Source organism: Coenobita brevimanus, chromosome 40 (assembly GCF_032717465.1).
Source record: "Coenobita brevimanus isolate Jiangsu-jjx chromosome 40, ASM3271746v2, whole genome shotgun sequence".
NCBI classification, from domain to species: domain Eukaryota; kingdom Metazoa; phylum Arthropoda; class Malacostraca; order Decapoda; family Coenobitidae; genus Coenobita; species Coenobita brevimanus.
Window position 1 is genome coordinate 43,596,610 of NC_136993.1, and position 19,308 is coordinate 43,615,917.

Consider the following 19,308-nt stretch of genomic DNA (forward strand, 5'->3'; position numbering starts at 1 on the left):
CACTATATGCAACACAATACCATTATACACACGTAAGGTATGGAAGGTGCGGTAGTGGAAAATGTGAGTTTAAATGCCCAGCCGTGCCTTCACACACCCTTCCAGCCTGACTGACGGGAGAATACTGAGCTAAATATAGGTTGCTTACCCTTCCAATAAGCTCCTGGGTGTTGCCATATATTTCCCCTAGACCTGTCCACCCTCAGCTTTGACTCAACCAAATTTGATGCAAATCCATCCACAGGAAAAGTTTCTACAACCATTTATAAGGAAGTTGCGTCATGTTGCGTCATCGGTTACTCTTCAGACTGCAAGGATTATGACTTACATTGTGTCATCGTGCGCAAAGGGGTTAACATTACTTGCACTATTGCATCTAGACGTAGCACTTCCATGTTTTAATTATAAAATATCATTCCAGCATTTTGTTTTGATATCACATGGTGACAGGGATAAGAATAGTTATCATGAGTACCTATAGTAATTTACACACATATGCATGCAAAAGTAATTATTATTATAAAAAAATAAATTCTCCCACCAAATTATATTAGCAAGAATGAGAGAAATCCCTCATGAAAACACTCTCGAGATGGCTTTGTAGGTAATATTGGTAACCGTATTCACACTGTATGGATTACAAAGCAACTGCTCGTTCAGCTGCAAAGTACTATAATGCGTTGCAAGCCAGCCTTGATTTATGATTACTACTTAGCAGCATAGCAGGACAAAACTTGACAAAATTTGTAATTAAACACCCATAAGAAAAAAATTTCCACTTGTGCTTCCTAAGCTAGGATATCATTGGAGAGAGTGAGTTTTACGCCAGGTACCCCTTTTTTGGATAAGGGCTATGGCGTTGCCCCTTGGTAGAGGACTTTGGTTTGGAGCGTGTAGCATTTTATGACCGGATGCCCTTCCTGATGTCTACCAATGACCCTTGGGTGGATTCGATCCTCCGACCCTTCGGTCAGAACGGAGCGCTCTAACCCACTGAGCCACGGCTGCTCAAAATTAATATAGCAGCCTAGCCGGCCTAGGAGTCGATCTCAGGCTTTTCCTGCCACTCCCCCCACCCCATCAAGTTGGTTTGTCTCATGCTGACTGTTAACAGTTGAAGTACATGACAATTAATATACATACATATATTACCATATTTCATTAGGTTCTTCATTTACCATTCATGACAAACCTGCACTCTGAGGAAAGTTGTTGCTGAAGGCAATGTAGGAAGGGTACATGAGAGCAAAAGAATATTTTGATGCATATATGGATAAAAAATAATCGTATTAAGTATGATTACAAAAACAGATAAGGAAACAACATACCACATATGAAAACTATCAGCATGCAGTAATAACTCAGTAATACTTTAATTTGGAATAAATTCATATGCTTATTTCAGATGTCAGCCCTGTCAGGACATGGTGGGTATGGGAGCTTGTGGTGTTGGGTGTGTGGATGCTGACAACTGTGGTGCTGATACGTAGCTATACAGGCAACCTGGTGTCCCTCCTGGCTGTCAGATACATCCCTATGCCCATACAGTCTCTCAGGGACGTGGTGGATAACCCTATTACATTTTTAGTGCATAAGGGATCTAGTCAGGCTGACATTATTCAGGTTGGTATTTACCTCATAATGGTGTGTATAGTATCACATAAAGTCATTGGACATCGATGTATCACTTGTCTCTCTCAGTCAACGGACCTACTGTGACTAAGGCCAAACTCGTACATATTCTAAGGTAAATTGTCTGATCATGTAGGTCACGATAAACATAAGAAATTACTATATTCCGTATCAGTAAGTCATGTTCTGGGCAAGCCGTTTCTCAATACCAGACTTATTGCAGGGGACTGTGAGAAGCCATATGGCACCAACGCAAACAGATTATATGGGTTATTCTTCCAGTTTTAATATATACATACACTGTCGAAGAATTTATGTCACAGTATATCTGGTTCTGGGGTAATTGTAGAAAGGCTATATAAATCACATTTTAAGACATTCATACCATTACTTCCAGACGGTTAATATTGGTGCATTCGGCGACATAAATACACGAGCGAGCACTTTACGTTAAAATATGTCCAGTTCTAGCCTAGTAAAGGTGGGCCCCATAAATACAGCCTTTAAGACAGTCATTTACTACCTGCAGACGGCTGAGAGTGGCGTTTTTCGAGACATTAGTAATTTGCAGAAGGAAGGTAGATTTCAAACCTTCGACGCATCTGAGATGACGAAGAACCTGGATGTGAAAGTGAGGAGGGGGGACCACACCATAGTAGAGGTGGAGGAGGTGAACATGATGATGATGGCACAGGACTTTTCAGTGACAGGTACGAGAGAGAGATTGTCTGTGTGTGTGTGTGTGTGTGTTTACCTAATTTACCTAACTGTATCTTTACAGGAATGTGCCAAGCTTGTACTGTCCCGTGTCTTAAACCATTTTTATCATACATATCTGTAAATGTCATATTCATTATATGCATGCCATTTTATGCATACTCAGTATATTTTAGTGTTAAGAACTGTAGCTTCATTGGTAGTTTAGTGACACCGTGCAAAAGGTTCACTTCAATCGTTTGCAATTTGTTTACAAATCCGGATTTGTTTTAATTTGTCTCGCGAACGGCCACCTCGTCACAGACTCACAACCACGGACTCAAGGCCAAGATTACAGGTGACCGAGGTACAGTATCATATTTCAGTATATCTGTAATATTCTGTTACATGTATGCTTGTAGTACATTATGTGAATGATGTATCATGATGTTAAGACTTAGTTGAAAAGGACCTAACCTGTTTGATTGCTGATTTATGCAATTATAAGAAGTTAAATGTTTGACCTTGTTTCATAGACAAAGAACTTATTACTTTTCAGTTTTACGGGAATGACTGGGATTGAACAAAATACAAGAAACAGAATGACAAGAAAGAATCCTGGTAGTTTCCCTGTAAAGCCCCTTGACTTGGCCCTCTGAGACTGTAAAACTCGTCCCTAATAGTAAAACTCGTCCCATCCTCAGAGTACAACCCGACCCATAAAAATTGCAAGCACAGCACATGGGGGCCTGCAGTATGAACAAAGAATGAGTCGACCACAAGAATTTCTGCAATCAACAAAAGCAGCAGATGGATGTACAAGATTTCCCTGATGAATGTGCCAATCTCTGATAAACATTCCTGGCTGCCTGACAGTGACTTCTAGAACTTAATCTATGTGTGCAATTGCCGACACTGCAGAACTGGTCTGTGCTCACCACTGAAAACTCTTCATTCTCCAAGCTTCACCTACAGCCAGAGGGAACTTTCGACTACAAATAAGTATACATTGAATGTTAGTCTTGAGTTCAAATTAGGTACAGTATAATAATAGTTGCAAAATGAGTTATACTGAACAAGCTGTAAGTGACTGTGTCCAGTCTACTGAGGCAAATGAGGAAGTGAAGAGTACCAGACAAAGGTATTTAATAGAGAAAGGGCATGAGTACCAAATAACAGTGTTCAAAGAGGTTAGCATCATCAAGGGAAGCATGGACAAAAGTAGTAAAGGAAATGTCAGGTATGAATGATGTAAGTTTGGATCAGCGTAAAGATCATGCAAACGCAGAACAGGTGCAGTTTTTTTGAAGTAGTAACTGCATTTCATAAGTTAATGGAAGCAGATCCAAGCCTACAAGAAAAATTGTCACAGGAGTTTGTGGAAGAAAAAGAAGTGCACACCACCTGTATAAGGAGAATCGACAACAAAATAAATGAATTGATGCAGAACACAAAATCAATAAGTAAAGCTCCCAAGGAATCACAGTCTATTAGGTCACAATTTAGTAAAGCTTCAAAGTGCTCACAGTCAGTTAGGTCACAAATTAGTAAAGCTTCCAAGTGCACACACTCTGTTAGGTCACAAAGTACTAAAACGTCAAGGCACTCTCATTGCACTAGTAGATTTTATTCAAGCACCACAAAAAAGAACAGTTAAATGCTAAACTAGCTATGCTAAAAGTTGAGCAGCAGTTTCAAGAAATAGAAATAGAACACCAGAAATTCTTGCAAGAAAGGGAGATAGAACATCAGAAATTCTTGAAAGAAAAGGAATTAGAGTATCAAAAGCTCAAGCAAGAAACGTAACATGAGTATAGACGATTAGTTTTAAATAAAGATGTAGCTGCTACTCGAGCTGAGCTAAATGCTGTAAATTCAGTGGGAGATCCTTTAGAATTTGCCACAGAGTGATGATGAACTAGATAGTAAAGAACAGCATCTTCAAAAATTCTTTGAATCACAAGGATCGACAGAAGGTGAGAAAATCAAACCTACTGTAGTGTATCAGAACCGAAAGTGACTCTCAAAGATTCATCTGTTTCTGCCATGGGTGAATTAGAGAAAGAAGTATCCAAACTAAATCTGACTTTCTTGCAGGTGAGTCCAAAGCTTAACCCGCATGCTAAGAGTTTTGAACCAGAATCAGAATTAAAACAGTCACAGGCATCAGGTAAGCATGATACACCAAGTCAGTCAGTGGACATGAATATTTTAAAAAGTGTGGTAGATATTTTGTCATTCAAAAACACCACAAGTGAACTGCCTCGCCCTTAGCCAGAGATTTTCAAAGGAGATATAATAGAGTTTCCATCCTGGATAAAGAATTTTGAAATATTCATAGTGTCACGAGTCACCAATCCGGCAGAGAAACTTTTCTACCTAGGAAGGTATACTGATGGGGAAGCCAAAGAAGCTATTAGAGGACTTTTGTGTATCCCTAATGAAAAAGCTTTCAGTAAGGCTAAAAGTATACTGAAAGGCAGATTTGGCAATGAGTTCATAGTAGCAAATGCTTATAGAAGAAAACTGAGTGAGTGGCCAAAGATCTCAAATAATGATGGCCAAGCACTACAGAAATTATCCGACTTCTTGCAGAACTGTTTGACAATAGTGAACTCAACAAATTTCCTTAATGTTCTAAATGATCCTCAAGAAAATAGCAAAGTCTTACAGAAGTTACCCCCACCTTTAATTGATTGATGGAATTCAGTAGTCCACACATGGTTCTCCACACGCATAGAATACCCTCCATTTTATGCCTTTTGTCAATTCATAGCAGATGAGGCAAAGAAAGCTTGTCATCCGTTCTCATCCTATAGCGCAGTAATGGGAATGAGTCAAAGGCATAACACAGCTGCTTCAAAGGGAAAGCAGGAAGGTAAAGCAGAAACAAACAGATTTGGGGTAAAAGGTCTTTTAGCTAACACAAGTGGAGTGAAAGAAACAGAGGCACAAAAGGATCAAAGGGACAAGGGTGACAAGAAGCAAAGGATTCAAAGGGACAATGATGACAATAATCAAAACATCAAAAGGCCACAGTGTATCTACTGCAAAGAAGAACATGAACTGGACACTTGTAAAAGGTTCAGTGAGCTTAGCAGTAAGGACAAGGTAGAATATGTACAGAAGTCATTTATCTGCAGGGGTTGTCTAAAGTATGGACATATTATGAAAAACTGAAAAAGACGGAAAGTATGTACAGTATGTAAGAGACGTCATCCAACATCTCTTGATGAAGCCATGCTTGAAAGAATCAAAGAGAAGGTAACTGAGAAACCACAACAGTCCAAGACAACAGAGGACAATGCTGTCTCACAGAATTAAAATCAACAGGTCATTTGTAGGAGATACACAGATACACACAGCATGATTGTTCCAGTGTGACTGTACCCCAGCAGTGATGCATCAGTCTTGATTTATGCTTTATTAGATGATCAGTCTGATGTTTGCTTTATTAATGGGACTAGATAAAGTTAAAGTAACTGGACCACAAGTACACCTGCAGTTGGCTACTGAGATTGGAGCAGATACTGTGCTTTGTACCGAAGTACAAGGGCTTGTGGTAAAGGGAGTTTATGAACAGAAAGAAGTGTTCCTTCCCTATACATACTATAGAGAACATATACCAGCCAGACGAGATCAGATACCAAGACCCGAGACTGCAAACAATTGGCCTCATTTGAAAGGAATAGCAGACAAACTGATGCCATATGACTCTAACGTAGAAATTGGTCTTATCATAGGACTCAGCTGTACTAAAGCACTGAAGCCAAAAGAAATTATCCCAGGAAATGAAAACGATCCCTTTGCTAGAAGGACAGAGTTAGGATGGGGTAAAATAGGAAAGGTCTGTAGCGACAGAGGCACAGCAGATAGCATTGTACAGGTACACAGAACTATGGCCCATGAAGTCGTCATCAATAATGAAAGGAAAGTTAGCTTCCTAGTTGTTCCAACTCAAGTAAAGGAGGTTGTCAACCCACAGCAAATCAAGAAAATGTTTGAGCTGGACTGTAATGACAGACAGACAGATGACGTTCCCATCTCATATGAAGACAAGCTTTTCATGACAAAAATGAAAGAGGGAGTATACAAGCCACAAGAAGAACATTGTGAGATGCCACTTCCTCTCAAGAATGAAAATGTCAAGTTTGAAAACAACAAAGACTTAGCTGTTTACAGACTAGATAGACTGAAAAGAAAGCTCAAAAACGACAAGAAATATTATCAAGATTATATGAAGTAAGTGCAAGACGTGATAACACATGGGTACGCAGAAGCGGTTCCAGCCAAGGAGTTAGCAAGAGCAGATGGGTTCGTGTGGTACGTACCTCATCATGGGGTGTATCACCCAGAGAAACCAGGCAAGTTAAGAGTAGTATTTGACTGCAGTGCTAGTTACAAGAAAGTCACTAAATAGTCACTTATTACAAGGACCAGACCTCACAAACAGTCTCACTGGAGTGTTATGCAGATTTCGCCAAGAGGTAGCATTTGTATGTGATATTTCTGCAATGTATCATCAGGTGCATGTGTCTCCTGAACACAAGGACATGCTACGCTTTTGTGGTGGAAAAATGGAGATCTGGACAAAGAAGTGATTGAATATAGACTGACTGTGCACTTGTTTGGAGCTACTTCATCACAAAATGTTGCAATTTTCACATTAATAAAAACAGCAGATGATAATGAGCTTGAGTTTGGATCTGATGCAGCTAAGTTTTTCAAAAATGATTTTTATGTAGATGATGGGTTAAAGTCTGTACCTACTGCAGCTAAAGCTATCCAACTGATTAATTGCTGTAAGGCAATGTGCATGAAAGGAGGCTTCAAGCTTCATAAGTTCTTGTCCAACAGCAAAGAGGTACTGGCAGCCATCAGTCCAGAAGAAATGGCAGGAAGTATCAAGAGCTTAAATCTCAGCAAGGACTCACTGCCCATTGAGAGAACACTCGGAGTAGTGTGGTGTGTTGAATCTGACTCATTTCAGTTTAGGATCAATTTAAGTAGTAAGCCTGTAACAAGAGGAGGTATTTTATTAACTGTAAGCTCCATATTTGATCCCCTAGGTTTAGTATCTCCCTTCATTCTAAATGGAAAAAAAATACTCCAGGATCTGTGTAAAGATGGGGTAAGTGGGGATGATGTTGTACCAGAAAACATGAAGTCTAGGTGGGAACAGTGGAGAAATTAACTGCACTTGATACAGCAAGTGAAAATACCGAGATGTTACAAACCTGAAGCATTTGGAGAAATTAAAGCAGTTGAGTTTCATAATTTCTCAGATGCTAGTCAGGAAGGCTATGGACAGTGCTCTTACATTAGATTGATTAATGACAAAGGTCAGATGCATTGTGTACTTGTAATGGCAAAGTCAAGCGTAGCACCACTTATAGCCATCACTATTCCAAGGTTAGAGCTTGCAGCAGCAGTTGTATCAGTAAGAGTTCACACAGTTCTAAGAAGACAGCTGAATTACCAAGATGTCAAAGAAGTATTTTGGACTAATAGCAAAGTAGTACTAGGCAATATCTGTAATGATGCTAAGAAATTCCATGCGTATGTTGGATGGGGTTGTAAAGGAGGTGCAGGGTAGGGCAGTGGATGTGGGGGTGGCTCTAATGAATGAGGGTGAGATTTGAAAGCTTCCGGTGTTGCTGTTTGCTGATGATACAGTACTGTTGAGTGAAGATGAATGGGAGTTGCAAGGTTTGGTGAATGAATTTGGGACAGTGTGTAGGAGGAGGAATCTGAAAGTTAATGTAAACAAAAGTAAAGTTATGGTGTTTGAGAGGAATGAAGTCACAGAGTGTGCAGTGAGGTTGGATGGATGAGGATATGGAGAATGTGAGTGCATTCAAGTACTTGGGTAGTGTGATCAGTAAGGATGGAACTTTGGGGGATGAAGTGCGTGAAAGGGTACAGCAGGGAAGGAAGGTTGTTGGTACACTGAAAGCAGTGATGAGAAATAGGGAGGTGAGTATGGAAGTTAAGAAGTCACTGCATGATAGTATTGTGATCCCTACCCTGACGTATGGAAGCGAGGCATGGACCTTGCAAGTGGGGAACAAGTCAAGAGTGAGAGCAGTGGAAATGAGTTACTTAAGAGGAGCATGTGGAGTGACGTGGAGGGACAGGTTGATGAATGAAGAAGTGAAGGAACGCTGTGGGGTGGATGTGGATGTGGTTGAGAAGATTAGGAGAAATACACTGAGGTGGTTTGGACATGTGAAGAGAATGGAGAATGAAAGACTGACTAAGACGGTGTATGTAGGTGAGGTGGAGGGAGGGAGAGGGAGAGGTAGACCGAGGATGAGGTGGAGGGATGGAGTTGAGAGGTATATGAGGGAGGGGGGAGTGAGTTGGGGGGAGGATAGTCAAATGGTGGGTGACAGAGCGACTTGGAGGCGTTTTGTCTGCGGCCACCCTTTGCGGGATTAGGGCGTCGGGCTATAGATAGATAGATAGATAGATAGATGTTGCAAGCAGAGTTCAACAGATACGAGATGAAACATCACCAGTACATTGGAAGTATGTCGAAAAAGAAAATAACCCTGCTGACCACACATCACGAGGCATGCCAGTACACGCCATGATTCACAGTTCTAAGTGGTGGAATGACCAGACTTTCTTTGGCAATCACTTGACACACCTCAAGCATCAGTAGAAGACTTCATTGTTGCAGATGATCCTGAAGTGAAGAAAGTTGTATCATGTCTCACAGAAGCTCAAGAGCCATCATCATTCCTAGACAGACTGAAGTATTTCTCAGATTGCCTTTGTGCAACCAGAGCTACTGCAGTATGTCTCAGACTTCAGAAAAAATTCAGAGGTAAAGAGCAAAGTAAGCAAAACGTAAAAACAGCTAAACAAAACATTGTCAAGTCTGAGTATGTTCCTGTGATTGCAGCAGAACTGAAAGAAGCTGAAAATGAAATACTAAAACAACTTCAGGCACAAACATTTCCAGGAGAAAAAAGAGCATTGATGAACAAAGTTAACAAGGAAGAGTTAATTTATGGTGTTGGAAGAAACAAGAAAAATGTCTTAAAGAAATCAGGTCAGATGTATAAGCTTGATCCATTCATGGATGAAGATGGGATCATCAGCGTAGGTGGAAGGGTCAGAAGAGCAACCATGCACAAAGACAGAAAGCAGCCAGCCATATTACCAAAGAAATCTCACATAACTGATTTGTTGATTTGTTACTACCATGAAAAGGTACATCATCAAGGTAGAGGCATCACATTAAATGAAAGTAGAGGGTCTGGGTATTGGATTATAGGAGGATCTTCTCTAGTAACTAAGCACATTTCCAGGTGTAACATTTGTAGAAAGGTTAGAGGAAGTACACAGGAACAAGAGATGACAGATCTTCCTACAGATAGGTTAGAACCTACTGCTTCATTTACTTATTTTGCTGTTGATTTCTTTGGACCCTTTTTTATTAAGGAAGGAAGTAAGGAACTGAAAAGGTATGGTGTATTGTTTACTTGCATGACCGCGTGCAATTCACTTAGAAACAGCCAACACTATGAACACAGACACATTCATCAATGCCTACCGTCGCTTCATAGGATGGAGGGGACCTGTACTTCAGTTGAGATCTGATCAGGGTACAAACTCTGTTGGTGCTAAGTTGAGTTGTTGACATGTTTAAAAGAAATGGATCAAGAGAAAATAAGAACAGCACTATTGAAAGATCATTGTGACTGGATAGAATTTAAAATGAATGTACCACAAGCAAGTCATATGGGTGGTGTATGGGAGAGACAAATACGTACAGTGAGAAATGTACTTTCAGTATTGCTCAATCAGCATGGGTCTCAGGTAGATGATGAATCTTTAAGAACTTTCATGATAGAAGCAGATCAGTCTCTATTAAAAGGTCGTTCTCTAACTGTAGACACACTGAACTCTCCTGAGCACATAGACCCACTGACACCCAATATGTTATTGACCATGATATCTACAGTTGTACTACCTCCTCCAGGCAGCTATGACAGGGTAGATGTGTATTCAAGGAAGCACTGGCGTAGGGTGCAGTACTTAGCAATGAGTTTTGTTCTAGATGGAAAAGGGAGTTCTTGCATTCTCTCCAACTGAGAAATAAATGGGTAAAGCCACAGAAATTTGCAAGTAAATGACATAGTGATTGTAAAAGAAAAGACTTTGGCAAGAAGTAATGGGAAGTTGGGAAAAATAGTAGAAGCCCTTCCTGATGAAGATGGTCATGTAAGACAGGTTAAGGTAATGATGTCAGACTCAAAGTTAGATGAGCAAGGTAAACGTCCTCAAGCCATCACCTTCATTGAAAGATCAATTCACAAACTCATTTTGTTAGTTGAAGCAGAGTGAGACCGGGATATCCCCACCAAAGAGCCTACCTCAGTGCCAAACTGTGCCAAAGTGTTTTCTTCCTCATAGTATTAATTTTCTACTTTTATATTAGTATTATTTTTTTACTTTTATACTCATTAGAATATAAGGTAAATTGCTCTCACAATTTAAAGGAGCCATGTAAATGTCATATTCATTATATGCATACTCAGTATACATTAGTGTTAAGAATTGTAGCGTCATTTCGTAGTTTAGTGACACCGTGCAAAAGGTTCACTTCAATCGTTTGCAGTTTGTTTACAAATCCGTATTTATTTTAATTTGTCTTGCGAACGACCACCTCGTCACAGACTCACAACCACGGACTCAAGGCCAAGATGACAGGTGACCGAGGTACAGTATCATATTTCAGTATATCTATAGTATTCTGTTACATGTATGCTTGTAGTACATTATGTGAATGATGTATCATGATGTTAAGACTAAGTTGAAAGGGACCTAACCTGTTTGCTGATTTATACAATTATGAGGAGTTATATGTTTGAACTAGTTTCTTAGACAAAGAAATTATTACTTTTCAGTTTTACGGGAATGACTGGGATTGAACAGAATACAAGAAATGAAATGACAAGAAAAAATCCTGGTAGTTTCCCTGTATAGCCCCTTGACTTGGCCCTCTGAGTAAATATCCATAAATTTATGAATTGTTTTGGCACATACTATTTCATTCGGTAGGGCATTCCACAGATCAATTGCCCTATTTGGAAAACTAAATTTCCGTACGTCTTTATCACCTCTCTTTTTATGCAGTTTCTTGCAGTGTCCTTGTGCCGATGCATCTCCAAGGTTATGTAATCATTTATGTCTATTTTCTCCTTCCCTGGTATGCATTTATAGAGCATAATCATGTCTCCTCTTTTTCTTCTCTCCTGTAGTGTAGGCAGAATCAGTTTTTCTAGTCTTCCTTCGCAGCTTAGATCCCTTAAACTTGGTACCCATCTTGCAGCGGACCTTTGAACTTTGTCAGTCTTACCTACTGTATGTGTTTTTTGAGATGAGTACTCCAAACTTCTGACGCATACTCCAGGGTTGGTCTGATGAATGATATTATTATCTTTCTTAGCATGTCTTCATTTATGTATGTGAATGCTATTCTCATATTTGCAAGCAGTGTATAGATGTTCAGTACCTTCTCACTGATGTGGTCAGCCGTAGGTAGTCTGTTATTGATAATCACACCTAGGTCCTTCTCTTTTTCTGATGTGTGTAGGGTTTTACTTCCTAACTTGTAATCCCAATCAGGTGTTTTTCCACTTTTATCAAACTTGATTACATGACACTTGTCCACATTGAATTCCCATTGCTATGTATTGCTCCATACATGAAGTTTATTAATTCTTCTTGAAGCTCTTCACAAGAGACTGTTAGTAATTCTCCTTTGTATTTTTGCATAAACAAACATATTTAGATAGCTTTCATATCCAGTGTTACTGTCTATATCATTGATTTACACTAAAAACATAATTGGTGCCAGCACTGAGCCCTGTGGAACTCTGCTAGTCACTTCCCTCCATGATGACTAATTTCCCCTTAGTACTGTTCTCATTTCTCTTTTTTTTATAGAAAATCTTGCATCCAACAGTACAGTTTGTCTCAGATTCCTCCTTGATGGTACAGTTTCCATACAAGTCTTTTGTGCGGTACTCTTGTCAAATGCTTTATACAATCTAAATAGATACTGTCCACCCATCCTCCTCTGTTCTGTAATGTTTCTGTTACTCTATCATAGTAGCTCAACAAATTTGCAACACATGATTTTCACTTTCTGAAACCAAACTGTCTTTCTGTTATCATATTGTGTTCTAGATGATTTACCCAAACTTTTCTTATCGGCTTTTCTAAGACCTTGCGTACAACACTGGTTAGTGATACTGGTTGGTAGTTGTGTTGATTTTGTCTATTCCCTTTCTTGAATAAGGGAACAATGTTTGCTTTCTTTCATATATCAAGTAGTTTACCTTGTCCCAAGGATTCCTTGAAAATTAAAGATAATGGTTTACTTTACTCCTTTGCATATTCATCCAGCACCCAACATGAAATTTCATCAGGACCATTTGCTATTCCTTTGTCTAATTTACTTAACTTCTCCTCTATTTCTTTTTTTAATATTTGTATATCTGGTAGTATGTGTGGGCAGGCATGTTTCATATAATCCCTCTCTCAATTATTTTCTTATGTAAAAACTGATTGGAAATTCTTATTTAGTGCTTCACAAATATCCTTCTCTTGTGTGTAGGTGATCCCCTCATCTGTAATGGATTGTATTTTATATTTACTTTGGTTTTGCTTCGGATGTAGCTGTAAAATAGCTTCGGTTGATCACTTTTATTTACGATGGCCTCCTCAAACTGTTTTTGGCCTTCCCTCCTTATTCTTGTATAATCGTTTTTTGCCTGCTTATAGTTGTTATATGCCCTTTCACTATTGTGTCTTCTGTATCTGTTCCACAACAAATCTCTTTTTTTCTTTTGATTTTTTACATTCTGTATTAAACCACTTCTTTATTTTCTTTTCTGTTTCTCTGTACTGTGGGATATACTTCTGGACTCCTATTTCATAAAGTTCACAGAATTATCTTTATATAACATTTAACTCTTGACCTCTAAGCTCTTTTTCCCAATTTGTTTCTAAGAAGTATTTCTTTAAGTCATGATAGTTGCCCTTTTTGTAGTTAAGGCGCTTTTTGAAACTTTCATTACTATTAACTACCTGTATGTCATGTGCAATCCTGAAGTTGTAATTTAATACTACGTGGTCACTTTTGCCGAATGGAGGGTGATGCTTTATATTGTCAATATCATATTCTTGCCTAGTAAATATAAGACCTAGTACTGACGGTATGTCAAGTCCACTTGTTCTGGTGCTTTCTTTTACATGTTGTGTTAGGAATAACTCATGCACAAGGTCCAGGAGCTTTTGGTCCCAGCAGCTTTACTGGCTTTATATATCTAGAGTATTCCAATTTAAATTTGTATTAAAATCTCCAGTTAGTATAATTCTTTCAGATTTCTCCTCCATTCTATGCAGTACTGCTTTTAAACTTTGAATTGTTTTCTCTGCCAGGTCTTCAAATTCGCCATTTCCCCAAATGTTTGATCTAGGTGGCATGTATAAATTTGCCACAATTACTTTCCCTTCAGATGCACTAATCTCTACTGCAATTATTTCTACCTGTTAGGGTACCTCTAGTTCTTTTTCCTTGACTTGCAGATATTTCTTTGTTAAATTATAATTCCTCCTCCTTTTTTTAAGTTTCTATCTCCTCTCCGTACATTGTATTCCTCTACGTTTAGTGTATCGTTTGATATCCTTGGTGTTAATTTTGTTTCAGTTAGGCAAACAATACGTGGTTCCTTTTCTTTGATATAATAATTAATCTCTAGTAATTTAGATACTATTCCATCTACATTAGAGTACATCAACTTAATACTTGTCATGACTTGGGTCTACTACCTTTCTCCTTTTTATTCTCCTGTTTATGTACCACTTTCGAACCTGCAGTCCAATTACTTTGTAAAAAAAAAAAAAGTGCTCTTCTCTTCCTCTGATCTTCTCTTTCTTTGTTCTTGCCTCCTTCCACTTCTCTTTTAGTAATCCAAGTTCCTCTTGAGTTAGGCATCTATTTATCCACACATTTTTGAAGTCTACTTTCTCCATAAATTTGTTTGCATTTTTCAGTACCGGGTATTTCCTCCACAGTGTTTACACTCTGGAAAGTTACTTTCAGGGGCCTTGATTTATTTCTCTCATATTTCCCTAGCCTTTTGTGTTCCTCTGTGTCTTTATTACAGATTTCCTCTGACACTTCCTTCAATACGTTCATTACATTTGCCATCAGCATTTTGTCTCTCAAAATCTTGTTTTTTATTTCTTCCTCCTCAATACCAGTGATTACTTTAGATTTGTTGAAGTCTGCTGAATCTTTGACCAATTTTGGATTGTTTTGGATTACTTTCTTCACTTCCTTTTTAATGTTTTTTTCTTCAGCTCTTGTTCCTAAGTCTTTCTTTACTTTCACCATTTTAGCAAGTGTCATTTCCACATAATTTTTGTATTGCTTCATTTACCCGGGTTATCTTCTCCTCAGTATCACTGCTATGATCTGTCAGAGTGCTTGCCTGCCTTATTGTATCTGCATCTTTTCTGAACTCCTCCAAAATGCTCTCATGGTTGACAGCTGTGCTTGCCATTTCACTAATCTTCCAAGTTTACCCACCTCAACTGATACTTCATCTATTGTGTCTTTCTTATTAATCTCCTTTACTAAAGTTTCATTTTCTTCTGCATGTGCAACTGCTTTATAATTTCATCTATTTCACTCTGAAATGCCTTCTCTCATCTGTATACTCGTTCCACCAACTTATTATGCATCTCCATGTCCACCACGTCCTGGTAGAAATCATCTCCCTGCTTTCTACCTTTGTCCCTTTTCTTAACTCCTGCCAAGGTTGATTTGCAAAAGATGGTGGTCATCTTCAGGTACTAATAGAAAGCTTCTACTTGCAGTTTTGCATTCCTCTACGTCGCAGACTATCAGTCAACACTGAAACAGCCGATTTGCTTGTTTCGGCACTGCTGCCTACTTCGTTGTATTGTGTTATTGAAACAACACTTTCACTCAAACTTCCTCTTTTATATTAGAACACTATTTAGTTGGACCTAGTACTCACTCATATAAAGGCACTTTTTAGATATAGCCATTTGAGGACCGAGATTCACCCGGTGCGGAGTGATGCCAGGCACATCCTCTCACTGTCGCGTCTAGTGTGTAATTCACCGGGTAATTCACCGGGTCGGTCAGGATCACTTGATGGTTGTGATCGTCAGCTTTTACCCTCCCGGAAGGGAGCTGAGAGCTCATATAGTCCGATCTAAGGGCAAGGCTGTGACCTTCACACACGCACACACCTGTCCCCTTGCTCAAGGGGGACAGTAACCACCCACTTCGTCAGTGAAACTTTTCGCAACCTGAGCGAGGCGCGAACTCCCGTCCACCAGTTGGCAAGCGAGAACGTTACCACTGCACCAGCGAGCGGTGTGTGTGTGTGTGTGTGTGTGTGTGTGTGTGTGTGTGTGTGTGTGTGTGTGTGTGTGTATCATTAATTTGCCCTTAGACTAAAATATCTGTATGAGGTGATGGGAGTATCATGTACCTCAGAACACCCATACAATAAACTAGGGACTCACCTAAACTGCAAAAAATGGCTCGGCAGTATCAAGAGTAAGCGACAAAAAAAGGTCAACTTAACCCTATTGTCCTAGAATGAGAGCATTGGATTTGTTTAAAATTATATTTTGGGAGATATAAGACAATTTTTAGGTTGACGACCTTGAGATATACTTGTGGTCCCTTGTTCTTTACGATTAAGAAAATGGATCCGTATTAAAAGAACTGTAGTCAGGAATATTCCAGGACAATGTTTGGTAGTTTCAGTGTCAGTCTGGCTTGACTTTTGTTGACCATGACTACATTTTTTATCATCCAGTATTTTACGAGAATTTCAATTCCTCTATCGTATGACCGCTGACAGATATATCGAAAAGGTCATACAGAGTATTCATGGCAATAATTTTGCCTATATTTAACTATTTTCTTGGTGTCAACAGGAAAGTGTGACTTCTATCTAGCACGTGAGAAGTTCCTAAACTCTATGACTGCCATGACAGGGCCCAAGGACAGCCCACTCATCAACGCTGTCAGCCGCAGGTCAGCTATCATTCATCAGTTTTATCTGCTTGATCTGGCAAGTTACTCCTGAGGTGATTAAGATCATTTGACTTTATCAAGATTAATATATAATAAATATGTTTGGATGAATATAGTTTTGAATGGTGAGTTGCTTGAGGAGGTAGATTGTTTTAAATATCTAGGGTCACATGTTGCTGTGGATGGAAGAATAGATGCAGAAGTGAAGTTTAGAATAAATGAAGTAGGAAAGGTGCTGGGAGGAATGAAAAAAGTGTTTAAATGTCGTTCGCTTAGAATGGATGTAAAGAGAAGGCTGTATGAGGGTGTTGTGGTACCGACTGCATTATATGGGGCTGAAACATGGAATATGGGTGTAGCAGAGAGGAAAAGTTTGAATGTAATGGAGATGAGATGTTTGAGGAGTATGTGTGGAGTGACGCGTATGGATCGAGTGCGAAATGATGAAGTGCGAAGGAGAACTGGAGTTGTTCGGGAGATGGCTGGTAGAGTTGAGCAGAGGGTGTTGCAATGGTTTGGGCATATGGAGAGACTGGATAATGAGCGATTGGTGAAAAAGATAACTAGATCTGATGTGAGAGGTGTAAGACTGAGAGGAAGACCACGAATAGGATGGATGGACAGTGTGAAGAGAGCGCTGGATGCGAGAGGGATGTCTGTTGAGCAAGGAAGAGTGGCTGTGCGTGACAGAAATAAATGGAGAGAAATTGTGAATGAATAAGTGATGACGCAGCCCTGAGGGGATATTCTCCCGCATTTGGTCTGATCAGCTAGTCAGGTCAGGTGCGGGTAAGGGGATGGGTCTGTTATGGTGTGGCAGGGGTAAACCAGTTCTGCTGTCGGGCCCTGCTGCGGATGTCACTGATTGCATTGCGCAGTTGACCCTTGTGCGGTGTGATGCGGTGAGGATCTGTCCGTTCTCCCCTTTGGGGCTAAGATGCAAATGAATGTGTTTGAATGGATGAGTAAATGGAGAGTGAGTCGTCCTGTCTCGGCTACCTCCCTTTCCTTGGGGGAAGCAGCCTAAGTATATAGATAGATAGATAGATGTTTGGATGAATAGGTTATCAGTTTGCTATTCTGTTTTTGCCTTAACGTGCCCTAAAATTGTGATCTCTGCCTTTTCAATATGGAATTGTAATTGTTGCTTATCACTAGAATTGTGCGAGTCATGAAGGAGTAGTTAAATGAACAAAGCTACAAAAGGACGAAAATCTGAGCAAAGTTAAGGTGAAAATTTATGGTAACATATTCATAATCATGTTTCCAGGATCATAACAGTGAGAGAAGCAGGTCTCTACGACCATTGGATCAAAAGCAACACCCCCAACATGACCACCTGCCTCAACCCACCCACAACCATGGCCGTCAGATCCTCACTCAGCCTCTCCAATCTATGGGTAACTTTCTCACTGTGATTTCGTGAGCCATACTTTCTACTCATCCATCCATCTACTGTATATATCTGTCTGTCGTTCCATCCATCTATCCATCCACTTATCAATCCATTCATGTATCCATCTCTCTCTCTCTCTCTCTCTCTCTCTCTCTCTCTCTCTCTCTCGAATCATATATACACTATTATGTGAACCGGTAATACTTGTACTAAATATGTTGCAGTTTCCTAAAAGTATATTCTCTCACATTGCAGGGAACACTAGTGGTTTACGTGGCTGGCCTGGCAATTAGTTTTCACGTGTTCTGCTTCGAGCTCATCTACTCACAGCTCCGGTAATGTGTCCGTGATGAAGGATGTGAGGCTGTTGGAGTGGCTGAGTCGAATCAGTTATCCACCGGCGTTTGGGGTTTATATGGCAAGTTACTGACCAGGTTGTGTACTAGATATTTTGCAGACTAAATTACTAATGTTGCGAGATGGAGTTTATAAGAAAAAAAAAAAAGAAAACACCTCAACTTCTTCAGCTTATGCGTCATTTTTATATCATTTTTGCTGTTAAAGAAACTTTTTTTGAGAGAGAAGGAGGATCTCGCATTGGACTGGAAACATTCTGAAACTCTTCTATGCTGAAGGAAACCGTCTTGAAATGGCAATGATATCAACGTATTAAACCAAATTATATTACATCCTTGCGGCAGACAATTTATTCACCTGACAACAAGCTTTTCGAAATGAAGCGGGTTACATATGACCTTCTTTTATCACTTTATCTTCGGCACGTTTCCCCGAAGCGGAATTAAATCGTCTAGTGATGGCAGGAATAAAACATAAAATGTCACTGGAGTGAAAGTGTTAAAAAGTTTATTCTTGTTTGTAAATTCTTTAGTACACGAAATGTATACTCCATGCTAAATAAAATCGTCTGATCATAGCAAACATTTGATAAAACATTTCTTAATAAACAAAGGAGAGTTGAGATTCTTTATCTTCCCTTCCATACGAAAACTGTCTTAAATTTTACAAAACGGACTCTACAGGGCAAGGATCAGTCAATCTATATCACTGTCTATCTGTTAATCTATCTATCTGTTGCCAAACGCCTCAAACCCCTAATGGTTAACCACAAAACAAATCACCTCAAAATCTCCCTATCCTCACCCATCCGGCTGTCCTCCTTCCAGCTCATAATTCCCTCTGTCATATATCTTTACACTTCATTCCCCCATCTCATCCCTGATCATCCCCTCCTCCTCTCCCAAACCACTTCACACACATACACTCATCTAGTGGGTCTCTCATTCTTCATCGGAATGAACTGTATTTCCTTATAAACTCAATGTATTTTCCTCTCCAGCAAGGAAAGCCTTTGCTATGCTGCATGCAAGCGTCTGGAGAGGGAAAAAATCAGTTGTGAAAAATAATCGCATGGTGAAAACTCAAGTACTCAGGTATCCTTATTGCATTGCTCTGGCGA

At 39.5% G+C, this 19,308-nt stretch overlaps 1 protein-coding gene across 1 annotated transcript in view; it reads left to right on the forward strand.

The window, feature by feature from the left end:
• LOC145397062 (glutamate receptor ionotropic, kainate 1-like) overlaps window positions 1–18,170 on the forward strand; it is a 75,907-nt gene extending 57,737 nt beyond the window's left edge. Inside the window, exons 3-7 of the mRNA XM_080270274.1 lie at window positions 1,406–1,623; window positions 2,162–2,342; window positions 16,336–16,435; window positions 17,706–17,835; window positions 18,087–18,170. Coding sequence (XP_080126400.1) covers window positions 1,406–1,623; window positions 2,162–2,342; window positions 16,336–16,435; window positions 17,706–17,835; window positions 18,087–18,170 — 713 coding nt within the window. The remainder of the gene's footprint in view (window positions 1–1,405; window positions 1,624–2,161; window positions 2,343–16,335; window positions 16,436–17,705; window positions 17,836–18,086) is intronic.
• The last annotated feature ends 1,138 nt before the right edge of the window (window positions 18,171–19,308 follow it).